This window comes from Misgurnus anguillicaudatus, chromosome 11, assembly GCF_027580225.2.
Source record: "Misgurnus anguillicaudatus chromosome 11, ASM2758022v2, whole genome shotgun sequence".
Taxonomy (NCBI): Eukaryota; Metazoa; Chordata; class Actinopteri; order Cypriniformes; family Cobitidae; genus Misgurnus; species Misgurnus anguillicaudatus.
In genome coordinates, this window is record NC_073347.2 from 11,902,240 (window position 1) to 11,921,020 (window position 18,781).

The 18,781-nt window shown below is 36.7% G+C and overlaps 1 protein-coding gene and 1 long non-coding RNA gene across 6 annotated transcripts; both read right to left on the bottom strand.

Moving 5' to 3' along the window:
- Positions 1–1,055: 1,055 nt before the first annotated feature.
- bag5 (BCL2 associated athanogene 5) lies at positions 1,056–18,457 on the bottom strand. 5 transcript variants are annotated; one of them, XM_055169927.2, is made up of 6 exons: positions 18,336–18,362; positions 17,648–17,747; positions 5,488–5,755; positions 4,799–5,227; positions 2,988–3,211; positions 1,056–2,896 (listed from the first exon to the last, which is right to left on the bottom strand). In XM_055169927.2, exons 3-6 carry the CDS (start codon positions 5,716–5,718, stop codon positions 2,371–2,373), a joined length of 1,410 nt encoding a protein of 469 aa, XP_055025902.2. In that variant the 5' UTR covers positions 5,719–5,755; positions 17,648–17,747; positions 18,336–18,362; the 3' UTR covers positions 1,056–2,370. The 5 variants fall into 5 exon arrangements, with proteins under 5 accessions (XP_055025902.2, XP_055025903.2, XP_055025904.2 ...); XM_055169928.2 differs by lacking the exon at positions 17,648–17,747 and having other exon boundaries at positions 18,336–18,457; XM_055169929.2 differs by lacking the exons at positions 17,648–17,747; positions 18,336–18,362 and adding an exon at positions 9,122–9,276.
- LOC129452468 (uncharacterized) lies at positions 11,879–15,317 on the bottom strand. The gene is made up of 5 exons (XR_012372115.1): positions 15,013–15,317; positions 14,310–14,358; positions 14,091–14,223; positions 13,890–13,985; positions 11,879–12,273 (listed from the first exon to the last, which is right to left on the bottom strand). It is a non-coding gene; the product is annotated as an uncharacterized lncRNA (long non-coding RNA).
- Positions 18,458–18,781: the final 324 nt, after the last annotated feature.

Genomic DNA, 18,781 nt, shown 5'->3' on the forward strand with positions numbered 1-18,781 from the left:
CAGTCTAGGGATGCACCGATATGGAAATTTTGGCCGATACCGATAACTCTTTATATTTGGGGGGCGATAACCGATATATATATAGGCTGATAAATATTCATTTTATTTTCACAATGAAAAACTCCCAGACCGCGGACATCTTATCTTTGCGCTAGACTAGCATACTCTTCTTAAGCCCTCAACACGTGTCATCTTCGTGCTATGTCACAGAAAGCACCAATCAAAACTCCACATGGCCAGCAATGAGCAAGTGAAGTGGTTCAACAAACCAAAATAATCCATCATTTATCGGCTTTCATTTATCGGCCTAATTTTGCTATCAGACCGATAACCGATAATATTAAAAATAAGCAGTTATCGGCCGATAATGATATGTCAGCCGATATATCGTGCATCCCTACTTCAGTCTCTTAAAAAAAAAAGCTCAAGATGCGGTTCATGCCAAGAGAGGTCACATTAAATACTGACTAATGCCTGAAGACAACATTTAGTTCTGAAAATTGTTTTTGTTTTTAATTTTGTATACATATTTCCTGTATTTTCTGTTTGTATCTTAATTAAAAAAAAGAGTAAAAAACAAATATGGTTGGACATTAAAACTTTGCTAAAACAACAAAGCTGGTGATGGTGGCCTAAGACTTTTGCACAGTACTATCACCATTATAGTGGCCCATTCTCTGTCTACTGTATCTGCTTCATCCATTAAAAAGCCAATATAGCAGTTTACAGAAACACTGGAGACCTAATAAATACTTTAAATAATAAACTTCAAAAAATGTCAGATTTAAATCAATTGAGAAAAATGTCAGAATTAAATCCATCTGGGTCACATTTTATAGTGATGTGAATTTAGAGGTTCTTCCTTTCGGCACCACAAAATTTGTAAAAAAAAAAAACTGTCCACTTTGAACACTCCCACAACCAAAATAGCACACACATAGCTTTTCTTCAACAATCACAGACACACAATCTCACTCTCCTCTCTCTGTTCCCTGGTGACTTGCAAAAACCCTTTCGGCCTAAAACCGATAGAAAAGACAAGACACCCTGTGAACTAGTTTCTATTTTTCATCCTTTATATCTGTAACTGACACAATACTAACAGAAGCATTTCCAAAGACAATTCTGCTTCTCTACAAAATCCAACAAAACAAAAGAATGGGGTTAGTCATTTCTTAGTCAGTAGTTTTTCCAGCAATTTCTATAAAAACTTAAACAATGCTGTCCCACACCCTTTCCATTCCTTTTGTGAAAAAAAAAATGCTTCCTTTAAAGGGATAGTTCACCCAAAAATGAAAATTGTGTCATCACTTACTCATCCCCATGTTGTTCCCAACCTGCATGAATTTATTTGATCTGATAAACACAAAAGAAGATATTTTGGTAAATGATGGTAAGCACCCAGCTGATTGTATCCATTGACTTCCATAGTAGGAAAACAAACATTATGGAAGTATTGATAAATGATGATATGCGCACAGTTGATGATACCCATTGAATTCAATCGTATTTGTTTTTCCTACTATGGAAGTTAATGGTCATTATCTGCTGTGCCCTCATTTCTCAAAAAATCATACAGGTTTAGAACAACATGAAAATGAGAAAATGATGACACCATTTTCCTTTTGGGTGACCTATCCCTTTATCCCTGCGTCATCAACTAAGATACAACTACCATAATGAAAACTGGGACAGTTATAATGTAAAGAACGCAGAATGTTTAATTGTTCCCTCAGGCAGGGTGAGTTATTGTTTGTTTGGCTTGTGACTATACCTAGAGGAGCTTAAGCTATAAAAGTGCAATTTAAAGTAATAAATAAAGTAAATATGCCTTTAGAGAAAGTAAACAAACCTATAAACACTTTAGTTGGGCCTTCTTTGTCATTGTATCACCTGTTGCGCTACCCGTTCGGGCCGTTACAGAGGCCAATGAGCTTCTTCATGTCAGAAATAAAAGCTTTACACTGCATTGAAGACCGCAGATCTTAACACTGTGCCCCACACAAGCATGTGGTATAGCAGAAAGCAAATTTTGGCAGCAGAACAGGGTTTAGCACCGCACCACACCACACTGACCAAAACATGGAATTATTCTGATAAAAACAACACTTCATGTGCACTAGAAAATAAGTTTCTTTTGCAAGAAGAAATGCTGTTTTCAGGGACCTATAATGGACCAACAAAAGCAGCAGGTGCATAATGGGTAACAGTCCTGCTGCCTACAGCAAAACTGTCTTTTATATACAAATTAAAAAATTCACCCATGGCCACTGCTATATCTCATCCTGATATATCACTTTTTTTTGCCATATATTTGTCTTGCAGCTGTTTATTCAGGAAAATTTCTCCAATACTGCCAAGTTTTGTCTGTCAATATTCCCACTCATCTGTCTTCATATCCAAATAACTAAGGATATTCTGGGCGTGTTTAACTGCTTGCTTACGGGCAACTTTGGTCCCTTCGTCCCCCTGAGGGTCCACGGCATCAAGAGCTAGAAGCTGTTTGGTCAGTAGCTCTTCCAAAAGCATGTAGCTCTTGTCTGCTCTCTTGCCATCAAAGCTTAAAACCTGAGCCTGCAGGTCTGACAGGCTGGCTAAGACTCGCCACACGGCCGCGTGAGACGGAGGTTCGTCCGGTACAGGGTTACGACGTCCTAAGGCTTCCCGGAGGTCTAGGTAGGTGATGACAGCCTGAACTTCCAACACAGCTCTGCGGCGTGCTTCCCGAATGCAAGGATTTCGGCCTGTGTCTACCTGATCTAAGTGAGTGAGGAGACTTTGCAGCTCCGACCCCTGCCCGATGGCACCGTACCGAAGCACCTCCTCCTGTAGGACCAAGACGCGCCCCCTGATTGCCTCGATTTCACGAATGGAGTCATTCTGTGCTAGATCATATCTGGAAGTATCATAAATTAAAGTTAACTTTAATTATCTGTGGCATAATACTTTAAATAATATTATTATTTATATTTCAACATTAGTGTTACCTGCGTGTGTCATCTCCCTCTCCCTCCAGGTCAAGATGTTTCAGCAGGCCATTGATTTCCTCCACCACTTGTTTCCTGTAGTTCCTAACAGCAGCATTGCTCGACACATCCAGAGCATCCAGTTCAACCAGGAGCTCAGTAAGGATCCTGGCCAGGTGGGCACAGCTGTCACGTCCACTGAGACCCATCAGCAAAGCCACTTCCTGACACCTCGCACTACTCACCTACACAAGATCAATTCATTTCAGGGTTTTAGTAACATTGTTATCCTAAAAAGAATTTTTTTAGTAAAATATCCAGTAGTTATTTTTCCATAACAGTTTTCCACCCTTGCGATAGCCCGCTATATTGCTGTGCCGTTAAAATCTTTAGCTCGTCATGGTAGGACTTCTTTGCTCTCCGTCTTTTACATGGGTCATCCTACAAAAAGGTGGAAATGCTTGTCCCTTGCTTTTGCAGACCCCTTAATCATTTAATTGGACCCACTAATCCCATAATGATATATATTTAATAAATATAGACTGTCCTTAAAATGATAAGAGAGTTTATTTATTTAATTTTCTTTCTTTTTTTAAATGTCTGGTCCTGAAAATTGCCCTGTCCCTTTGATCACACATGGACGTTGAACTGTGTACTTATTATTTAAAACCATGTTTTTTATAAAACAAATCTAATTTACATTTACCTTTAACCCTTATTTACTACAACACTGAAATGGTAAAAAATACACTATTAATATGAATAATATCAAAATAAATATTTGTCCACCAAATTTATGTCATTGGGGTTACCCTACCCAAAGCACTTTTATTTTGAAACAATGCATCAGCTCTTTGAAGTTTTTCATGGGTCAAGAGGTCAGTGGAAGAAGTGCAGTGAAGGAAGGCAAAAGGTTTGTGAGATGTCTTACTTTATTTGTCTAAAATATCATGATATATCTAAGAATTTTGAGATAAGATTTTTTTGGATGTCATTAGTGTTATTCTTTTTTATAGCTGGGAGTGTTAAGATCTTTACATAAAAATACATTATACTGAATAAGTATGTGATTGTTCTGATTAAATAGCACATGGCTAATGGCAGCCATTTTGTTAAAATATTAGTTTTTTTCTGTAAATTGTCATTGGTGTTACCATCATTGGTGTTAACGTCATTAGTGTTACTTCTGTAATGAGTACTTCCTAAGCACTATTCCTTTAACTGGCCAACACAAAAGCATAAAAACAAAACAAGATGGAACATTTTTTAAGTTTTATCATATTCATTATCTATTATTATATTCTAATTGTGTCATTGGTGTTACATTATGTCATTGGTGTTAAACCAAATTTTGGTATTATGAATTTATTTTCTTGTACTTTCTAGTAATATTTTGTTGTTGATATGGGATGTAAGACATTGTTGATATTTTAGTCTTTGCATCAAAGCCTTTTTGGTTGAATATTTTTGTTGGTTTTAAAGAAAAAAGTCAAACTGAGAAACAAATAATTTCATACAATGCTGGGTAAAGATGAAGAATTTAATTAAACAAATATTAATAATCAATTATTTTTTTGCTGTTATCATTTCTCTACTCAACCTTTAACTAAATACACAAGCTGTTATGAGAAAAAATATTTAGTATCAACATTAATGTTGTTTAAATCACAGGTAACACCAATGACAAATAAATGACTCATGGATTCTTTATTAAAATGTATTAAAAAATTAAAAATAGATTAAGCTCCCCGTTTTGCGGATTTATAGATTTGACAAGTTAATTAATGCTATTAAAGAAGTTTTCTGTAGAATGACCCACATGTAACACTCACCTGTGCCATGACTTGGTTAATTCGCTGTACAGCCTCATGCGTGTCATCTGACAGCGGCAGTGCCAGTGTATGAGTTTGCACGCGTCCCTCCAGTATTTCCTGTACGGCACAGACCCGAGTCAGCGCTTTGTAACGGGCCTTTCTGAGCGGTACGCTCCCACCCGTCTTAACCTGTGCCAGACGCATGGCCACGTCCTGCACAGCCTCCACCAGCTCCTCGCCGATCTCAAAAGCATCTAGAGCCTGACCCTGTCGTAAAGGCAGCACGACCCCTTCGTTCAGTATTCTCTGCGCCTTTTGAGTTAGCTCCTCGATAGCCAGTCGAGATGGATGTGTAGCGTTGCCCTCCAGGTACCGAAGCAGACCCTCCACCTCTCCCGCCGCACGCTTCCGAGGCTGCTGGAGCTCCGGACGGCCCTCCGTCTCCACCTGGGTTGGGGAAACAAAATGTGGCCATGTGGGTATTGTGGTGCAGTACATTACCCCATGCATTGATAATGGTCACACCCGTTACCAATCAACAACTCACCATCTGTCTACTTAAACAAGGTTTTATTTTCTTCTCATTGTGACCTTTTTTATTTGCTGAATCTAAAAATCTGAACAAACTTTCAGATGGGGGGAGCTGTTTGCTTAACCACATATCTATATGAATTAGCTACAGTTCTCCACCATAGAAAAGTGCTGACCTGATCAATCTCCAGCAGTAATCTGGTCAGGTCTCGCTCCATACGTTTGTATTCTCGGTCACTCTGGAGACCGCTGAATGAGCACACCTGTGGTCCCAGCGAGGCGATCTCCCGCTGCACTTCACTCAACCGAAGCAGGGCTGGGTGCTGGCCAGGGTACGAGCCCTGGGGTTCTGCATAACCAGAAAAGGGTCCTGGCATCTGCTGCGTCTGCTGACTGCCATGATCCATTGTCCTTTTCCCACCATCAAAGGGTTTTCCAAACAGGCTGAGGGAGAGAAAGAGACTATTTAAGCATGAACACTGTCATAAAAATGGTCAAAAATGGTCCCAAGCTGTCACTTGGGCGATACCCTTTAAAAAGGTCCTAATATGTAACATTTAGGTATACATTTGGTACCAATATGTTTCTTTAAGGTACCAATATGAAGTCCTTAGGTGCAAATGTGTACTTTTTAAAAGAGTACCGCCCCAGTGACAGCTAGGGTAAGTTAATGATTTAGATATCACATAATCTATATAAAATTATTTTATTTTTTCAAGCCAAGAATGTAATATAAAAAGCAGGAGCGGTTCATCTTTGCAGCCCGAAACGGAATTTTTAGAAGAGCACAGTCCTGAACATGACTTGGTACCTGAGGGCAACACTTGATCATGAGCCATGACGCCGAGCTAAGCATCCCTGCCAACTTCTAAGCTTAAACCTAAGTTAATAATAAATGCTGTTGAAAATGGTAATACTTTACAGTAAGATTTTTTTTTCAATTTTTTTGTAGCATTTATTAATACTTATTAATGTTCGTTTATACCTATGCAATTGTTGTTTACATTAATTTATTATGCATTAAAGGGATTATTATTAAAGTTCTATTAGAAAATGTTCTGGCTGTTTCAAGCTTTAATAAATGGTGCTTTTGATTTGATATGACGCAGGACGTATCGTATGAGTAAAGAATGGATTGACTTTCAAATTAGATGCACCATTTACTACCATTAGAAAGCCAAGACATTTTCTAATTTAACTACGATTGTGTTTGTATGAAACAAAGATAATCATAAACATCATGGGGTCATTTTCATTTTAGATGAACTATACCTTTAAAGTAAAACACCACCTTTTTCAATATTTTATTATGTTCTTACCTCAACTTAGACAAATTAATACATTCCTATCTTTTTTCAATGCGTGCACTTAATCTTTGTAGCGCGTTGTGAATGTGTTAGCATTTAGCCTAGTCCCATTCATTCCTTAGGATCCAAACAGGGATGAATTTAGAAGCCACCAAACACTTCCATGTTTACGCTATTTAAAGAAATTTACATGAGTAGTTACACAAGTATGGTGACCCAACAACAAAATGTGGATAAAAAATTAGAACTATATTGTATGTCGGAAGAGCACTTAGTTTGCAACACTTCGACCTCGGGCGTCGTGTAACTACTCATATAACAGTCTTTAAATAGGGAAAACATGGAAGTGTTTGGTGGCTTCTAAATTCATCCCTGTTTGGATCCTAAGGAATGAATGGGGCTAGGCTAAATGCTAACACATTCACAACGCGCTGTACAAAGATTAAGTGCATGCATTGAGAAAAGATAGGTATGTATTCATTCATTTAAGATGAGGAAAGAACATAGTAAAATATTGAAAAACGGTGGTGTTTTCCTCTAAATAATGTAAAAAATTAAACCTTATTGCCATGTGTTGCAAAATATATATATACATTTAAATCACAATCAGTTTTGAGTTTTCAGTAAAATCACAGTTCGATTTTCCCCAAATTGTGCAGCTGTACATATTCTTTTAAATAATGCAGTTTATGACCTCTTGTAAATTGTAACCAGTCACAGAGACAGCACATAAAACACATATTTCCCTTATAAATACATATACATTTTAAACTAAAATGGTTATGTTGATTATTAGCAAAAGCTCTTTGGTGTTTTAAATGTAACTCTTAATAAACATACATTTCAATGCACTACATAAATATTAAATCAATTGATTTTGCAGACAAATCATGCAGTACCAGACTTCCTCTCTAACTAACCTTAGCCATTTTTGCATTTCTGGGTACAATGTCATTTTAGTGGATGTCTGAAGCTTCAGTAGAGAAAATAACAATGCCACTCTGATTGTTATCTAATCACATTCAAGATTTTTTGGTGTGGACTATACGTCAAAATGATTTTACTTTATGAGTCCATTGTACATTTAACAGTAAATTAAAGCAGAAGTATTAAAAGTAATTTTTAACAAGTCATATACTGCATTAAACAGGCATATGAATGAACAGCAACAGTAGTGATGTGGCAAACCAAAAACCATAAAAAGTAGAGGATTATAAGCAAGTGAGCACAGGTTTGGTGTCTTTATGCCGTTTTGACTAAGGCTGACAATGCAAATGTTTTTAACTCCACCCATAATGAAAAACCACAAAAACATGACGCATGATGTGGGATTCAGAACTGTCTGAATGCTTCACACACTACAGCGAGTGAAACAAATCACAACAGTATGACAGAAATGTTAAAAAATGTTTAAAAAAATCACCTTTTAAAGATGTTAATAACCGAAAGATGAATATACCTGGATTAATTATTAGCCAATCGATTACTGGAAATCAATTGTTTCTCCATAATGTCCTTAGTACTTAGCTTATCTGTCTAATCTGAACTGCAACAATGTGGCACTCTTTACCTCGACTGATCTTATTTCAAAGTACAAATCTGCATATCAGACAAAACAACTTCGTCCTACCTGGTAGAGTCCAAGATGGAAACCAAACTCCAACAAACACTAATTAATCATTAACTGTGGTCCGACTAGCATGTGCATATAAAAATATCAGATCAACAACACTTACAAACCTTGCTGCAGAGATGTATTTAGGATCAGACTGTGTTCATAGAGCACAGCCGACAGTGCTGTCTTACCTCTGCACTATTAAAGCCCTTAAACAATATTATATTGCCAGCCAACTGCTGCTACTGTTATTCCTCAGGGAGGTGTCTGTGATGTCATTGACAGGTCATATTCATTTCCCTTAAAGAAACAGTGCTGCATTTTGCACCCTGCATTTGCGATTGGTAATGTTAAAAAAACAAGATTGTGGTACATTTAAAAATAACAGTGTAGTGCTACTGAGTTTTTAAATTCACTTTTATGTTATAGTAGGGTTGTGATTCATGTAATAACATGAAATGGCACATATATTATACTTTTCTACCAGAGCAGGAAGTAAAAATGCAAAGCACATCAAATGTGTTTCTTAAATGCTTTTTAAATCTATTTGATTATTTTTTTCTTTTGAAAGGCCGACCCAAAAGAAATGCATCACTAACATTGCAACATGATTAAGACAACATTGCACCTTAAAAAAACTTTTTTTTTTTTACTAAAGATTTAGAATAATTTAAATACAATAACAAACATATGAGCTTTATAGTTATGCTTTTGATTCTTTCAGTACACTTACATCACAGGCGTCTAATGCAAGAGTCTGATTTTTTTTAGAAGGCATAACTCAAATCCTGGTAATCATTGATATGCCTTATATTCTGATGATCACTTTAAAGCTAAATATCACTTGCTGTTCAATATATTCAAATGAATACTATTTTAAATAAATACCTCTAACTGAGATCCAGTACTACAGTCTCTAAAGCCCAGTGTCCAACAAAGCGTCTGAAAACGGCAGGCGCGGGTGCCGACTGTTGCCAGTGCTTCTTCAGCTGAGCGCTTTGGTTGCTAATGACACTTCTGATTATCAGTCGTTGTACGATGTGCTGGTTGGTTGACGTGGTATTTGTCCCACATCAAGGGCGGCGCTTGTATTTGGAAAAAATTTTAACAATTGCCGGCCACAGGAAAAATGCTCAGGATTTCCTAGAATTATAGATGTTATGATAGCTTGATTATAACTTTCTCCAACATAGGCTGTTGAGTTTACATAAAACACTATGGCAGTATCAATAAAATTGATTATAGTAGCCTTATATATAAGAAGACTATAAGAACATTATCCAAAGCACCTTAAAGTGCATTCAAGTTAAAAAACATTTTGTGCAGTATGTGTGTTCCTTGGGAATTAAACCCTTTTCCTTTGTGTTGCTAACGCAGTAAACTACCAATTAAGCTATAGAATAAAAATAAGCAGACATTAGCAAAACCATGACCTTAAATTCCCAAACTGTGCCTCATCAAAATATATCATCTGTTTCAAACAAACAAAAACAGGTCTAAAGGTCTTTACACACCGCAACGTTTAACGCCTCGTGACTCAAGAACGAGCGCCAATGTGAGTGCGCACACCCACAGATAAAGCACCAAGCGCAAAAGCGTAATTTTCAGAAACGCCTCTGACACGTTTTTTTTTTTTTGGTTTGGTAAAAGTTGGCCGACCAATGAGACTTTTGTTCAGGTGCCTGGAGCTGTTGAAGTTCCAGTAAAACACGACTTGGTGGCACTCAAGCACAAAACGGTCTTGCAGAGCACCACGTTGAAGAGGTAAATACACCAACACTGTAAAATGTAATAAGTTGAGTTTACTTAAAAAAGTGAGGAAACTGATTGCCTCATAATTATAAGTAAGTTAGTGTATTGCTTTTAAGTTGGCAAAACTTTATATTATTTGTAGCCTAAACTTATTCATCAAGTAAGATAGAGTATTGATTTTAAGTTGTCAAAACTTAACAGTACAAGTAGACTAAACTTATTAATCAAGTAAAGTTAAGTACTCTTTACTTAAAACCATTAGTTGAGATAACTTCTTTTTATTGTTCACTTTACTTGTAAATATAAGGAAACTGATTGCCTTACATTTGTAAGTAAGCTGAACTAACAAAAATGAGTAAAGCCAAAAAGCAACAAAATGAGGTTAAAACATTTATTTTAAACATGTTAACAGTGTACAAAGTAAAACATTTTTGTCGCACGCACGCACGCGCACACACACACACACACACACACACACACACACACACACACACACACACACACACACACACACAAGACAGGGGTTTGTGTTCAGTCACCCATCAATCTGGATACCCAAAATGCAACAATAGACCTAAGGCAGTCTTGTTTCTGTTATTACAAACACAATGAACACACCTTGACAAACAAATTCAAAACTAGTTTTTTTAGTGACTGCAGTTTTGGTTTTGTATCCAGGTTGGCATGTGACGGATAAAAAATCATAAATTGCATCAACAGACCTACAGTAACAGTAGGGTTGCCAACTTTCTGAAATGGAAATAAGGAACGGGGGGGGGGGGGGTTGAAGGGGTTGGTCCGGTGACATGCCCCCACGGAAGAGAATTTTGAAAAAAAATAACCCCTGAAATGAAGACTTCTGGTGAAAATAGTGGAAACTAATTCATAAATTTAGATAAATATATTTCATACAACTTCTTAGGCCTAAATATTTAATGAATAGCAAAGTATGCCTAATAAGTATACAGACTGAACCACATAGATGTGAAATATAAAGGCTATGATCATTTTGCCAACAATGAACCAGGGTTTTGTTAAGTTTATAATACGCCCTCTTCAAAAAGACCCCACCAATTTTTAAACCTTGAGCTATCTAAATCCACAATTATTTAATAAGAAACCCATCTGAAATTATTGACACATTATGAGACAGGAGGGAGCGGGACACAGGAACAGAGGGAGAGCACTGGAGAGATAGTACAGGTTTACACTTTCTTATCAACTATATTTGAGTTTTAAAAATCCACATAATTACATACCATATGAGCCTCTGGAGACTACTGACGGACAATGAACCTTGACATTGCTCCATCCTATGCCCGCAGATTTTCGCTCCTCTTGTGATTATCTCCTCGTTTTCATTGTCCCTCACACATTTCAGCCACGGGTAGTCATTTTTCCATTTAATTCTATATTTTTGTGCTCGTTTCTTTTTCGCCGGCTGCTCGGATGCAGTAATTTTTACATTTCCCGCTGTTGTCACTTGTCGTCATCGTTGCTATGATACGTGACATCACATTGACTGAAACGACCAATAAAAAGCTGATGGGGCTGCAAGATGATAAAACGCTACGCTGATCATAGACAAACAGAGGGAGAAATTACCGCACCCTCAGGGTTTTCTTATACAAATGACGCGGTCTTCGTTCATGGCTGACATGATATTATAAGCTATGTGTCTGTCATGTATTTGCACTGAATTAATTTTCATAAAATACGGAACAAACTGCGTTCCGTATCAGTTCAATACGGAACAAGAATTTTATGTGTCAAATACGGGACGATTCCGTATTATACGGAACGGTTGGCAACCCTAAGTAACAGTCTTGTTTCTGCCATCAGAAACACACAAAATACAGCTTAACTAAAACGTCAAAGTTTTGCAGCAATTAAAGTTGAGTTTTTCTGGAACTTGTATCCAGGTTTACGAAAAATTGAAAACCCAAAATGCAACAGATCTACAGTAACACGGACTTGTTTCACACAAAACACACTACTTCACATTAGTATGTTTTGTAGTGATGGCAGTTTTGACTTTAGTGATTTGTGCCCCAGGGAAAGAAAAACCCTGTGAATCAACTCAAAATAAGCCGTGAAGAGGTACTCCATATTTAAAACAACGATCAGTCCAAAAACTAAACACATGGCATGTGATACTTTCTCAAGTCCATCCATGGCTGTGACACCCTACCAAATTATTGCAGTAAACCATGTGGAGAAATGCGTCTGTCCTCCGGCACCAGACTGAGAATTCCTATTGATAGTTGAGGTGGGTCATCATCACAGTCCTAATAAGATAGAAACGCAATATTAATATACATTCTCATAATACAAATGCAAAGTGGATGTGTCATTTAAAAATTTAAACTGTTCAAGGTGATGTTAATATTTTTTGAAGTGACACTTAAAATTGTAAAAGTGCTTCTGTTGGAATTTCCAAAAATAATTTGTACCTTTCAGAAGAATCTTCTTTCCTGGTGGTGCAAAAACATCCTTGGAACATATTTAATTAATAATATCTTGTTAGAAAACTCTTCTATAAGTAAGGTATATTGTATAGGCAGCAGGTTGTTTTTGCAGAAATAATCCCCAACAGTGTGATTAGGACTCTGTGTCAAGCAGAGGGTCTTGTATCAAACTGAAGGGGCTTATTTCATGATAACAACCTGCTGTCTGTGCATTATCCCACTTATTATGTCGCTATTTTACTCATAACCCTACTGAAAAATCCAGCTAAAACCAGCATAAGCTGGTAGCTGGTCCCAGCTGGTTTTAGCTGGTTTAAGGTGGTTTATGCTGGTCCTCCCAGCCTGACAAAGCTGGTCATGCTGGTGGGCCAGCTGGAATTCCAGCATGACCAGCTAAGTCCAGCTAGACCAGCTTAAAATGTGACCAAAACACACCTAGACCAGCTTGTTACACCAGCAAAACCAGCTTCCTACACCAGCAAAATCAGCTAAAACCAAGCGGGGGACCAGCTAAAACCAGCTCACCAGCTTATGCTGGTCTTAGCTGGATTTTTCAGTAGGGAAGGTAAGCAACATTAAATATTTATTTGAACTATTTTATTAGCTTATTTTTAACAAATACAGGAAAACCTGTTTATTTTTAGTTTTAAGACAAGCCGTTCAAATGTCACAAACACACTATTTGGTTTTATCATTTGTAACTATAACATCATATGTTATTAAAAGACATTTGATTTAATTTTGTGTATTATTAAACTGTACCTGTCAAAATTATTTCCAGCATACGGGTTACAGCGTGTTTAAGCGGTTCTAATCTGTTTTGAATACATCTGAATGTAGTCGAAAGTGGACAGCTCAAAACGGTTTACACACTGTTAACACCTGTATTAAGCTTTGTTCACTCATAATGTGATAAACCAAAACCCATAGTGTCATGTTGATGTATTTCGCTACTGTCAGGTATACATCTCAGATTGATCTTTGAATATTTGATGTTTTGCTTTTTTTATAATTTTTGAATTGGTTATGTAATTGGCATAAAACCTTTACCTGGCAAATAAATTATGTTTTCATTTATTCACAGCATTTATCAGAAGTTATTGATTCTCTTAATTGACGGAATAACTCAATGGCGGGGGAAGAGTTCAAAACTACAATACACATTTCTCGTTATAAATGCAACCAAAAGTAAAAATATTACTTTATTTACACTAAATGTGTGCTTAGTTGCTTTCTTGCCCACCATTTTATTTTATCGAACTCAACCAGGCTGGACCAATCCTGAGCATGCTCACGCATAGAATTGTGGGACAAAAGGATGTGCCCTGGTGCCTTTAATTATCTTCTATTTACACATTATTTCTTTAATAATGCTAATTAAATGCTAACACAAAAATTAGGACATCTCATATTGATTAAACGAGAAGAATACTAACCATGTTTGTTTTCAGGAAGTCTGTAGTGTCTTCCGCAAGAAGGATAGCAAGACCACGGAGAACTACCGTCCACCGAGCAGTGACATCAGTGATGTTCTGACGAATAATACATAAAACATTGAGATCAACAGTGAGAACAGATTACTTAAAAGTTAGCAAATGGACTTAAACTATTTAAAACAAACAAACAAAAATACTTACTATTAGATACTCAAGAGAGCTTTTAAACTTTTCTTTCATTCAAAATCTTCAAAAACCATGTTTAGCAAGGGATGAGAACAATTCTTGCTTGAGGTTTTTGCTTGCGACTTGGTTGTACTCCACAGTAACGTTACTATATGAAAGAAGAATAACAAAAGAAACAACATATCAAGATTTTAAAAGTTTTTACATGCCCTAAATAAAATGTGTGTTAATTACCTGACTTTCCATGAAGGGTATGCGCTCTCTTCAAAGAAACAAGCTCCTGCTAAATAATAATAATATACAATTAACATAGTATATTGATTGATAGATACTAAAAAGCAATTGTAAAAACATTTTTAGCATTCACTCTATAAACTTAAAACTTTTTATACAGCACATCTCTTATTTAACATTACTTGGCATTTTAAGGTATGAAGTTATTAATGTTTTTTTCTCCAAAGGTGGGTAGAAACATGCTTACTGCATTACATTGACTTGAGTAACAATTTTGAAAGCACCTACTTTAAAGGTGCTATTTTACCTTTTATAAGCAGTTCTAAGCATTTTCATGTAGTTTATTATTATAAACCACACCAACACAAATTATAAACTCACTACTTAAGCAGTTTTTCCATTGCATACTTTTACTTTTACTCAATCAGTTATTACTATAAGGCCTAACTTTAACTAACTTTTTATATAATTACATTTTTACTCGATCTACCTCTGCATATTAGTTCCTTATGTCTGATGAACGAAAATGTTTATCTTTAAACATACATGATTAGCAGTTGTTGAGTTGCTAATTGTGATCAAATAGCATGCATCAGTTTTATTATTACCGACAAAATATTACTGTTTACAAACTGTGATTGTAATGTTGCGATAAAAACGTAGCAATTAAAAAAATAAAAATGATATATAAGCACAAACTTACCTCCTCATGCTCTCATCTGACCATGTGCTGTTGTCATCTTCTTCAGTTAACCACTCAGTTAAGCCACCACTTACTCCTTGGGAGCATTACTGCCACCTACTGTGCAGTCATCCTTTTTGAAAATACTTGAAATTTTAAGTTGAGCTAAATTAATCTGTTAAGTTTAATCAAGTTGACTTGAGTTTGCATAGAAAAAAGTTGGGATTACTTAGTTAAACTAAGTAAGGTTAACAAACTTAATTAAATAAGTTAAGTTTACTTAATCTTTTTAGTAAGCTCAGCTATTACATTTTACAGTGAAGAAGATGCATTAAGGCAAGATGAAGAGCTGTTGTTTATATTGGTTTTTGAAAACAAAGAGCTTTATGACAAACGCGACAGCGACTACAAAAATCTTGATAAGAGAGAGTTGTTATAAAATGGGATTCGATGGTTAGTTTAATTTCCCTTATTACACGGCTCGTTGGAATGCTTGATTCTGATTGGTCAGTTGAGACATTTGCAGTTTCGTTCTTTTCAAATAATAACCGCTCCAAAGTAATAACGCATAGCCGGACTACTTGTATGTTTTAAATCCCTCCGCGCCAACAAAGATTACTGTTTGGCGCCATCTTGTGACAAACACTGGACAACCACAATTAAGAATGGAACATTTTGACATTAATTTGAACATGTACGGAAAAAACAAAACATTTAAACAGCGGATAGAAGAACGAACAACAAGACAAGACACAGAGAGCTTACTAAGAATGAACTTGACAAAATAGAGCATGACAGCTACGAAGCCAACACCAAAAAAAAAACAGAATGGGCATTAAAACTTCCTCCGCTTCGCGTCGGGTCCTGATCACACTGTCGGGGCTTATTTCCCAATAACTACCAGCTGCCTCTACATTATCCCTTACTTAGTTTTCTTTTATGTACATAACTTTTCCCCACAAACTTTTGATTATCATGGCACGCGATATGTACACAAGAAAAAAGCATGAGGATGATTTCCAAAGTGAACAGGATGCTAAAAATAAGAAGCTGTGGAGGTTTATGAAGATATTGCTGCATTTTGTAAGGCCCTTTGCCTTCGATTTCCGCGATGTGGAAAACGCGTAGGAAATCATGAAATCCAAGCATAAAAATCGTATTAACTGTACAACGCAGAATGTCACAGAATTTGGCACATTTTGGATTCAGTTCTTTTTAAAACCCATTATAAGTCGTTTTCAAATGTTAGTTTTTTGACGTGGTTTCATTACTCGCCAAATGCATGGAAACATTTTCTTTTGTGTAATGTTAGACGTAAAGAAAAGTAGGTTACTGAAATTTTATTTAACCATTAATCCAGAAAAATTTATACGGACAACACCGAATTTGAGAATAAATAAAACGTAATTTGGAAAAAACTAAAATGAATTTCATAGGGTCCTAATTATGCTCGGTGCCGAGAATGGGATTCAGGCACATTTATGAAAACCTATTATTGGCTCTTGGAGTTAAATCACTGCAGGTAAACAACAGTACGACATCAGTTTGACATCATTGTGATTATAGAAGATGGAGAAGGTAGGGTCAGATGAGGATGAGTCAGACCATCATCTATCCAGATGCTCCACCTGAACACCAGTTAAACACCACCCCCACACCAAGATTTTGGATTATAAGATTTAGGAGTGGTGACAATGCCAAAATGCCACCCATGCCAGAGCTTATCAATGCATAGTGCTAAATTAGTCACTAGTTCTTTCACAGGTCATGCATTTCACGGTAAACAGTCACATAAACACCGTTTGGATAACGCTCCTATACTTACATTCACAGAGCACCTTGGACACTAATTTTGTTTCGAATTGACACTTCCCAGGCACAATAACATAATGGAGTATTTTCCAACCTTAATTGTTTTAGGGACATCACTTCAAATCAGACATGTGCCTCATTTACCTCATATAAGAAGTACATAGATAAAAGCATCTGCTAAATGTGGGAACTCAAAGTAGGAATCTTAAGTGGGAAATTAAAGGAAGGTAGACCAGATTCTGGAAAAGTCCATGGGAGCTACAATACTCTAAAACGGTCTTGTTCATGACTGAACAAGTGCAATGCACATGTCTGCCTCAAGTTCAACACTACACTACACATGTCTAAAAGCTGTATCCTTAAATATATTATATATACTTCTCTATAATGATGAATGTAACACTCCGTCCTAAAACTTTAGCATCCACACATTATAGGGGGGTGGAGATTCTGGAAATGTCCATAGCAGCTATGATGCTAAAATAAAATTGTCTTTCGTTCATGGCAGCTAAATGCAATGCAGGTCTCATCGTCACCATTCGTGCCATCGTGAACAGTGGCTGACATCATTGTATTACATGACCTGGCCATCATAGACATTCATATTTGACTAATTTCCTTAATTTATTACGTTGTGTCTCCAACACATCAGTGACATGAGCTACATAATAAAAAGCAGACAGCATGTTTTAAACCATTCCTCGTATGATGTGACCACGCCATGCTGCGATTTAAATGAATGAAATAACTACAAAACGACAATTTTATTGCCCCTGAAAAGCAGCCAACACAATCCGACGCAATGGCACGCGTGCATGACAGAGATGCGCAGGATATTTCTCACCTCTTCAACGCGCCGAAAACGTTCGCGCACCTGTTGACCGGGCTCGGTTTCCATCAGCTATGCCACTGAAACCTTCATACCACTCCAGTAATGTCTGTATCTGTAATGTTGAAGTGACACAGGCTGAGATTGGTATCTAAGGGAGCAGAATCACATCTGTATGGACTGCATTCCTGCCCCTCCCCTCCTTCAGAAAACGCTTAAACTGGGAAGACCATTCCTCCCATCAGGAGGGGTCTCTGCTACTGTTGGATCTTCAACTAAACCATGTTCAACTAGTCAATAAATTAAAATATATTGATGGAATGTGATCGTTGTCATATTTATAAAGCACGAAACCGACAGACATACGTCATTTGCACTTCGAATAAACACATTTAAGCGGGGAAGTGAAAATGTGAACTCCCTTACACAAAACGAAGTGGTTTCATCTTTTATGCACAATAACGTCAACGATTTTGCTGTAAACGTAGTCGCGAGTTGCGCAAACGACTTGTAATGACCCGCCTGTTTAGCTGGGTAACGTTATCACTGCGACGCTTTAAAAGCACACAAAGACAGTGCGTATCTGATGATAGCAGCTCTCGTTAAGAGCACATAACAGCAAGGTAATGTTACATATATCAATGACATTATTATATGAAAGCATTCTTATTAAATATGATGTTTAATAAGCTGTCCATCCTACCTGCATAACCAGCGAACCGCCATTGGTGCGCCTGTGTTTACAGATTAATCACAACCCAATTTTCGTTACAACCAACGGGGACACATGTCTACTGCTGGCCAAACGTAAACGCGTGTAGAGTTGAGGCGATTGTGAATTCATTACATGTAGTATCCTAAATAAACGTAAACGTTTGGTACAGTGGAAGTTATGTTAAATATTTGTTCTGTTTTAAAAAAAAAAAAAACATTTTCCAGGCGCAAATATTTTTTGTCTGGACAAAACATAACAAAATGCATTATTATAATGAAGCAAATTATGATACGTGAAAAACAATAAGCAATAATATTCATAAACAGAAGGGCTTTAACCAGTTCTACCTGCATGCTTGTAATCAAACATTAATCAAATATGTTTTGTTAAGAAATTGAAAAAATATATTGTTGTTAGTAGCCTCGTGAAACATT